The sequence below is a fragment of the Papaver somniferum genome, chromosome 4 (assembly GCF_003573695.1).
Source record: "Papaver somniferum cultivar HN1 chromosome 4, ASM357369v1, whole genome shotgun sequence".
NCBI lineage: Eukaryota > Viridiplantae > Streptophyta > Magnoliopsida > Ranunculales > Papaveraceae > Papaver > Papaver somniferum.
Window position 1 is genome coordinate 114,771,257 of NC_039361.1, and position 9,499 is coordinate 114,780,755.

The following is a 9,499-nucleotide window of genomic DNA, read 5'->3' on the forward strand; positions in this document are numbered from 1 at the left end:
ATTCTATCTACATATCTTGAATTATGAGATCTCTGTAATAGTCAAATCTTAAAACAAACTTGAGTAGCCTTATATCAGAAAAGAAGAACCATAAATTAACAAGTTTGATCTACCAAGGATAACTATACCGTTAGTTCTTAATCAAATTATAATCAATTGAAAAACTAAAATAAAAACATGATTTATTTTCCCACTAATGATACTATTGAAAGCTTCTTGTTGCAAAAGAAGACTTTATACAAAGGAAATGAAAGATGTTTCACTATATTAGATTATTCATATTTCTTAACAAGTTGGCTTCCCACACGATCAATCAAGCTGTGTTTCAAGCTATGAGTTTGTCAAAATACAAGCTCTATTATTGATTGTATTATAACCAAGGTTTGATTGGAAAACGAGGTATTACCAATTCCGAAAATCCTTAAGATATGCAACATAGATTTAATTCCAAAATTAACAAATACCAATTGTATTCCAACTATTATACCAATATCTCTCTTGGATGACAAACAATATTAGATAACACACATCCATGTACTATACTAAAATAGTAACTATAGATATGAAAACCCCCTGATATATGGGAAGTATATAATTTTGATATCTACAAAGACATTGAAAAATCGGTTACAATATCATGCCTTGGGTAATAAAGATACTTGAACATTATGATATTAGAGTTTAGGGCAATGTTCAAATCACCATGTCAATATATATGAACATTCCAAGTCTAACCCATGTACACCTTGATGTCCGCAGAGACCCAAAAATAATAGACATATCAATAGTGAAAAGTTCGGTCAGGCATATTAGGATCGGTCCTGGTTTAAATCCTTGCTAGGATCAATCCTGAATTAGATCCTTGGGATCCGTCCCGGATTTTAGATTAAATCCTTATTTTGTATCTGTCCTAGATTAAATCCTTATTTTTTATCTGTCCTAGATTAGATCCCGAATCACCTTTCTAACTACGAAACAAATCCGCAAGTCTATTTTCTTAAACTTATAATTTACATTTCTTTCAAACATAATTTAAAAGTATGAATTCATCCGGAAGTTCAACACACTAAATAATAATGAATTACCAATTAGTGCAATGTCATTAACACGAACTCCATAGTTAAATTATACTTCATAGCTACATATACTCAAGTTGTAGAAACAACAAATATATCATTCTTAATGATACTTTGATCATAATATAAGGACCAAGTCATTAATACTAAAGTCATTGTAAACAAGCTTTACTTCGTATGTTATGTTTTCATGAATATTAACTTGCACAAATGATATAAACGGAACAAGTCAAGTCTGCAGTTACTAAACTCGAATTGCTTCGTCACTGTCGATATGTCTTCAGTTTCTTCGTGAGTAACAGGAGAAAGTCTCAACACTTTTATATTCATAGTCTAACCTAACAATGTTGACTTCAGTAATCAAATCAATCATCTTCGAATTTTGGAGCTAAAATATGATAACTAAACTTGACGTATCAACGCTTGGTAGGTTCAACTGAGGAACACTCTAACAAAATGTACCTATTAATATTTGAACGACCGAAGGGAGTCCTTCAATACAGTGTCTGGAATACATCTCGTCACAAAATGGTTGTTTCAGTTTCGTTCTAATTTAATTACTATTTTCAAGATTAATTAGATAATCAAAAATTGGAATTCCAAGGTTTCCATTAACTCCGTCAAATCAATCTAAACAGATCAATTCACTTTGTCTATCCGCGTGGATGACCAAACAATGAGATTAACATAGGAATTTCCCTAACATAGTAATTCTCTTTGAATAATGATGACATTGGAAAGTAGTAATCTTTTGTTGATGAGGGATTGTGATTCTTTTTCTGTTCCATATGCGGCTGTGAGATAATGAAGGCTTCGTAAATCCTACATTGTCTAGAGAGTAGCCTAGGAACCAGTGCATAAACGACCCATCAATTTCCCATCATACCCCATTAACAATACTAATAAAAATGTGTTCATTAGTTGGCTAACAATATCGTTAAACATTAGTGTTGGATGTGATGGTGTTGATGAATGGTGATGGGGGCAGTGGCAATAGTGTATTAATATTGTTGGTTGTTGGTGAATGGTATAGGAGGGCCAGGAGGCGGTGGTGTTAATGCGTGGAGGTAGTGGTGGCAGCGTATATACAGTGGTTGTTATCGTGATGGTGGGCGTTGGTATATATAGTAGTTGTTATGGTGGTGGTGGGCGTTGATAAGTAATGACCGTTACAACACAAGTAGCAATATATTATAGAATGTGATTTACCATATTTAAAGTTAGAACAAACTCGGCTGCAGTATAAGAGAAAACATAACAACAAAATGCACCGAAATAAATATCACTTAATGCCGCAGCAATAGATGAATAATACAAGCCAATTTTAGCACAAAATTAATATCTCTTCCTCTTTTAACGTGAGCAAGAGAATATCAAAGCTTTACCCTTCGTAACAATTGGATCTTCCTGTCTTAATTTTTAGCCATCAAATCTTGGAACCCATCGTAAAAAGATTCCCGTCACAAAAGCATTTCTGTCACAAGCTATTACTCTTAGCTGTTGGATTATTAGATTTCCATTTTCTATCAGCCGTTAGGTCTTAAAGGAATGGTATAAAAAATGTTTACAAGGATTTAAGCGTAAATTGATCAAAAATCGATATTTATAAAAATAAATATAAATATTTAAAAAATACTCCGTATCTTTCAAACGATGTGTCGGATTTTTGTGAACTTCATATACGGGCCATGAATTATAACCCCAAAGATGTCACTATTCATCCATAAAAAACCCATCAAAACAAAAGTAACACAAAAACCCAAAAAATATGAATATTTTGGGGTTTTTGTATCAATGTCCACCACTACCATCACCGGCCACCACCACTACCATCACCAACCACTACGATCACTAACCACCACCACCATATCAACCATCAACTACCACTACAAGCAACCAACACCACATCCACCAACAAATACTAGCACTACCATCACCATAAAAAGCACCACCACTAACCAAAAATATTGCCACCAAAATTTGGTTTCATCATTAAAATCTTCGGTTTCGTGATAAAAAAAAAATTGGCAAAAATAAGATGAAATCAAATTAGGTTTTCATCATAGAATTTGATGAAACCAATTTAGTTTGGGGTTTTTGTATCAATTTTTTAAAGATTGGGGTTTTTGTATCAATTTTTTTAAAATTTGAGGTTTTTGTATTAATTTTGTTCAATATGGAGTTTTAATGGATCCCAACATTTGAATGGAGTTTTTGTACTCCAAATTTGGTCACCTTGGTGTTTTACTACTAGTTCTGTTTTATATATTCGGAAATCTCTTTGAATTAGATCTAATCGATATTTGCAAGGCTGCTAATAGGGGTACCAAATTGCTTGGAGGTGTACCAATCCCTTACCAATATGCATTTACACCCCCTAGTAATTTGATACCCCTATTAGCAATCTTGGATATTTGGAGGAGACTTAACAATTAGATCTCCCTATCTTTGCAAATCCAAATACTTTAGGACGACCCACAATTGTATACTCTATTATTTGGAGACAGGCATGTAGTTTGGTGATCTTTTTTGCTAGCTAGTTTACCTGGAGTATGCAAGCAAGGTCTGTGTGACGGTTCTGTAAGCCCATAAGTTTCCATTTTAAGCTTTATATATAGCGGTTCCTACTTGGGGGAGAATATATCCTCCCCTAGAATCATTCTTTGGGTCAAGATACACAGTTATACATAGCAAAAACCAAGAGCAGTTCTTAAATTCTTCCGTCCCTTGCTCGAAGTGAAGTATATAAAGTAAGGAATCCTTAGAATAAACCCAAAACCAAAAGCCAACGACACTTTCCTCACTCAGATGAAAGTAAAGTAGCTAGGCCAGGATATTCACACACACACATATAGACAGAATCTTATTCTCTATAAACTTTAACTCCTCGCTATCTATCTGTTATGGAATAATTTCAGCTTTAAGGTGGCCATGGTGATATTTTCAGCTTTTAATTTAGTCTTGTCTAGCTCGCTTAATTATACATGCTGGTGGGGTTTTGGGTAAGTGACCTGATCAGTAGCTAGCTAGGGTCCAGCACGAAAGGGTCAAAAGCCGGCATGATACTCGATGCGCTGAGGGTCGACAACTTTATCGCAGTTATGATCCATAGACGCTGTACATATTCATAGTGCACCGATATCCATATATCCCATTTCCGAGACAATGTGTACCTCAAAAGGCCCAAATGAAAGAGTGCGGTATGCGCGCAATAATATATCGATAGATTACTATGGATTCTTGGAATAAGTAGGCCATGAATGATACTTGAGACATATACATGACATTTGAGTAATGCCAACAATTATTATACGCAAATGAGCATGTGTATGATCATCAGCTTGAATCAAATAATCATGGCTAGAACTAGCCAGTTACTTTGCTTATTAAGGAGTACTACCGTCGTTTAGCTACTTTGGTTAAATTCAAAAATCAAATGATCCCAAAATCTTAGGGTACATACCCAACAGCTTTACAACTCACATTATATTCTCCTTTGCAGACATGTTGTAAGGATTTGCTGTGAAGATCTTGAATGTGGTGGTTTCTTTTAACTATTCTGCTATTTGTCATTTAGAATCAGTGCTTCTTTTACAGCAACGTTTCCCACTTTCACTTTCAAGTTTCACCACCCAATGGATTAGTTGATGGTGGAGGAAGATGAAAAGACTGCTTTCTGTCGGATTTTAAGCAACTACTAGCCAATACATCTTGCAACTTCGCTTTTTTATTTTAGGACGTTGAGGTTCTAATCTTATCATGGTAATGAGTAGCAGAGTTAGTGCGCCGAGTGTAAATGGCCTTGAATCCCTCTTGGTCTTGTATTATGTCGACTAATGGGCTTAAGGTGCGAGCAACGGGTAAAATCTGTAGATTTGGCGTCAACCACATCTGCTAATTCCTACTAGACACCCGCATCCAAAAAGATTTATTTCCATTATACACCAGGTATTCATGTTCACCCATGAGCCAACAATAATAGAAGAAGAAGAAGTGTGTGTGGTGTCTGATATAGATAACTTTGAGTACATTGCCGCGGCAGCTGCACAAAGACCCCCCAATTCACAAATTTCTTCGACATCTTGAACTTCACTGCAAAACAATGACAAGTCGCGGCAATGGTATTAACTAAAACCGCAGCAAATAATGGGATACAGCAGTACCTTAACAAGAAATACACGCTCCCAAATGATATTATTACTTTCTCAGAAGAGGATCTCATCACAGAGTCGATTACGACCACACAAGACATTTGTATATCACGTCTGCAATAAGAAAGCACACTGTTAGAGAAAATGAGTTTATAAAAATTGAGTTTATAAAATAGTTTGGTTTTTTGGTCTTGAAAGAATTGGAACTTAGGACCTATTGGTCACTAAGGACACTAGCTCATTTTCATTTATTGTGAATGAACCTTTAGTCCCACATAGGGAAAACTAAAAATGATACCTCTCCATAAGTATTGAATTTTTTGATATTAAGAGTGGCCCTTGGGTCATTAGCACTTTTGTGCGAAGGGGAGGACTTAGGCAATGGGCTAATTGGTGCAATCACACATTTTCACACACGCGCCGTGCGTGCGGGCGGGTCGGGTGTGGGTATGATGCATGAACGTTTTATAACCACATTATGATGCATGAAGAGCTACTTTCCTCGACCACATTTTTTTATTTTCAATTTGTGTCCAGAAGAGCTACTTTCCTCTTCTTTTCGTCTTCTCCCCCTGTGTGGTCCTTTATTTTCATTCCGTGCGCAATTGCTGTTGAGGTCGTAAGAGTGGGCAAGTACTGTAGTGCTAACAGTGCTTGCAACGGACAGTTTTATCCTGGATACGAACTTGATCACAGGGTATAGGCATCACTCATTCTTGAGGCGTACCGGTCAAATATCGTGTTAAGGACAGCGTGTTGAACACGTGACTCTGTCCTCTGTTTGCAGTCCAATTGAGTGTCTATTTACTTTCCAGAAATTAATCCTTTTATTCTAACATCTCTCTAACATCTTTGTTGAGTGTTTTATTGTTACGGAAGCAACAAACACATCCAATCCCGTTGAAAAATTAGACACTGTGATGTACTGCATTTTCATATGAACAACCATTCGGACTGAATCAATAAGGTCGTAACCCGAGAACCTTTTGAGTGCAATATCCTTCGACTCTGGAAATAGTTCTCAGTCGAAAAGAGACTGAGAAAATCTAGCCCAGATTTCATGTGCCACTGAGATCATTGTGACAAGTTATGAGTTGTTTACTTCTGCAAGGAAGCGAGAATCAAAAATTTACTCATCGGAGAGTAATGGGACTTGTATTAATTACCCGCAATATAAATCACAGATCCAAAGGACTTTGCAACCATGTGGAAGTTATTTACTGTCGTGCTTGAAGAGAAGCAATTTTGACGAGCTGGGATCAGAACTCAGAGGACTAGATCTGTGGAGATGTACTTTCGCTGTGCACCTCTTTTAAGAGTCCAAAAATTAGTAGTTCGGAGCAACATGACATAGAAGATGTACACAAACATAACGGCATTCAGTTGAGACTGAAATACAAACTGGTATGTTTTTCAACTAACAAGTCATGCTCACACTTCATAGGCCTTGCACAGAAACTAACAATAGCATTCATAACAAATACGGAGTATATGTTTTTGCTATGATAGATCGTTTGAAAGGATTTTTTTAGTGCCAAAGAAGTCAGACACTTCCCTAAACTTATGTATTGCTGCGCTGCATCTTTGCCTGAGTAATCAAGGTCCTATGAGTTCTGCTCAACCTAAGAAGGGAACTGAATTCTGCTCAACCTAAGAAGCACGACTAAATGTTCCTATTATATGGAGGAGACGGTTTCTCTATCTGTGCTCCTTGAGCCCTAGGCCTTGGCACCCAAGACCTAACGTGTCAAATAAAACTTCTCTACTGGATTTCGTCAAGAAATCATTGAACTATTAGTTTCCTCAAGAACAAGATTATTAGTACGAGTAAATAAAAAGACCTTGTATTACACCATTGTCTGCTCCACGATAGAGCACATCCAGTAAAAAAGAAAAGAAAACTATAGCAGAGACCTTGTGACCATGTGAAAATGCTATACGGTCTTGGAAGTATACTTCAACAGGGTATTCCTTGCGTTCACCTGGAAAGAGGAAACATATACAAATACAAGAATTTACACGTTATCCTGTTGGCACGAGTCAGACGATCTAATGAGTGGAGCTGTACTTCCATTGTGTGACTCATCCGAAAATGATGATATCTTCCCGTTCTTGGAACGATACAGCACATAATGCTGGAAGAAGACTACGAGGTCATACAAGATGGTTACCTGCAAAAGGATTTTCAGTTTTAACTCTCCAGACCAAATCTTATAGACGGAATATTTCCACATTTGCATAATCAGAGGGATGGATAACATGTACTTGAACAAAATGATCATGCTGCAGAAATTATCCCTCTCTACAGCAAAACAAGTTATGTTCAATCAAAATTTATCATCAACAAAGAAAATCATAAGAGGAGACTAGAGCATGTTTAGTACCAAACAAAGCAGGATCTTCCCAGAATTCCCACGAAAGTTCTCAAATGATCCTGCAAAAGACAAGCAAACATAATATCTTATTTGAGCTTAATCACCAATTCGAAATGGCCAAAATCCCTGAGGACTAAATTAAGGAATGCACCTTGGTCTATAGACTGTGTGATCATTTGCGTAGAGTTTGTCACACCTCCAAGAAAATCAAGTAAAATGATCCCAATGGCTAATCCTTCGGTGCTCTTTCGCGTGAAGTTCAAGAGTGCCTGTCATTACAGAATATGTGAATATGTGACTGAAGAACAACAATAAAAACGAAAATAATACTACCAAATACACAATTTTTGAAACTGGAGAGTAGCCTGACCTGGGGAATGTATTTGATGACCGCCAAGGTGACTTGTGTTGTGCTGCAAGTGCGATAAAAGTTAATGGTCCAACTCATTGCTAAATTGTAAATATACACATCTCAAAGTCACTTCTATAGTAAGAGAAAAGACTAACTTGAGGACAGATAGCAGCCATAGCCAAGATTGGTGAGGCCAAGCTATGAACAGACAAACAAGAACAGTAACCCACACTGCTGCAGTGATTCCAATTGTAGGTCTGGAGACCTTCTGACTTCCACGCTGTGAAAGCAAAACGGCGTAAAGCTTTTTTATCCCAGTAGTGTACACTTGATATTTACAATAACAAAGTTCCACACACTGACAAGACTCCAAAACCACTTACTTCGTAGACAAGAACTTGGCACAAGGCAAATGATGTCAACAGAATAGAATGAGTAGAGAAAGCTACATCGCTGGCAGCTACAGGTATCATCTGCACATATACCAAATTATGCAAATTAAGCCTGTCAAACAAAAACCTTTACGAAAAAGTTGAAGTATGAACAAAATGAAGATGAAAAACCTCTCCAAATCCATATTTCTCGTGGTATTGTTTCTGAACAGCAGGACTAAAAAAGAGAGAAGCGTTGTAGATGAGATACGACGACTGCTTAGCCAAATTGAAAACCAAGTAATCGAAATTAAGCCCCACAACGCTTCAGAAAAAGATGATCAAATAATTAGCAATACTCGGCTGACTTGATGAAATTCAAGTCATAAAAACAAATTCTTCTGAACGGCGTAAAGCAAAAATAACAAAAGAACGTACCTCTTTCTTCTGTAATTGAGAATAATTTGTGGGTAGAAACCAAAAGTCCAGGAGAAGAAAGCAATCCAACCCAAAACATAGTATACGATTTCGAGTGTAATAGAATTCCATTTCTCCATTATCTCACTCGATGTGTCTCTTGGACAAGCAAACACAATCAAGCAAAAAAAAAATGCCATCAGTGCCCAATCCTCTTCGGGCAACTAACAAACTGAAACAAGGACAGATAAACTAAATCATATTTTAGTTCCAGATTCCATCGATCATAAGAGGATGTAGGGTCAGATGACTATGACCTATACTTTTATTAATACCATCAACAGTGTTCTATTTCATATGAATCAATAGTCGCACTACAAAGATTCGAGTCAGATCATACCGTCATTCTTTTGCATTGTCCTTGAAGATAGACCCTCGAGTCTAACCTCCGTTTCTGATGGGTCAATGGAAACCACTTTGGCACATGAAACCAGGATATAAAACTGATTTCGTGGAGGAATTATTTTATTACGTATTTAATATTTTGCAATTGAATTGCAAGGCCTTGTATTATTGTAGCTGCTTGCTGGACTCCATTACCATTAAACCATAACATCTTGTTTTAAAAGCTTTCACAACATGTAGGATGTAGCGTAGGGTCTGGATGACTATGATATACCAAAGACATGGAAATTAGTCGGGGGATTATGGATAAAACAAAATAGGATTGGTTTGAAGTAAAATCAAGAATCCATTA

At 36.6% G+C, this 9,499-nt stretch overlaps 1 protein-coding gene across 2 annotated transcripts; it reads right to left on the reverse strand.

Annotated features, from left to right (window-relative positions):
• Positions 1-6,997: 6,997 nt before the first annotated feature.
• LOC113274209 (cystinosin homolog) lies at positions 6,998-8,955 on the reverse strand. Of its 2 annotated transcripts, none has more exons than XM_026523673.1 (8): positions 8,764-8,955; positions 8,518-8,601; positions 8,338-8,427; positions 8,110-8,234; positions 7,973-8,015; positions 7,754-7,871; positions 7,612-7,661; positions 6,998-7,398 (listed from the first exon to the last, which is right to left on the reverse strand). In XM_026523673.1, the coding sequence occupies exons 1-8, from the start codon at positions 8,872-8,874 to the stop codon at positions 7,243-7,245; spliced, it is 777 nt and encodes a 258-aa protein (XP_026379458.1). In that variant the 5' UTR covers positions 8,875-8,955; the 3' UTR covers positions 6,998-7,242. The 2 variants fall into 2 exon arrangements, with proteins under 2 accessions (XP_026379458.1, XP_026379457.1); XM_026523672.1 differs by having other exon boundaries at positions 8,518-8,650; positions 8,764-8,942.
• Positions 8,956-9,499: the final 544 nt, after the last annotated feature.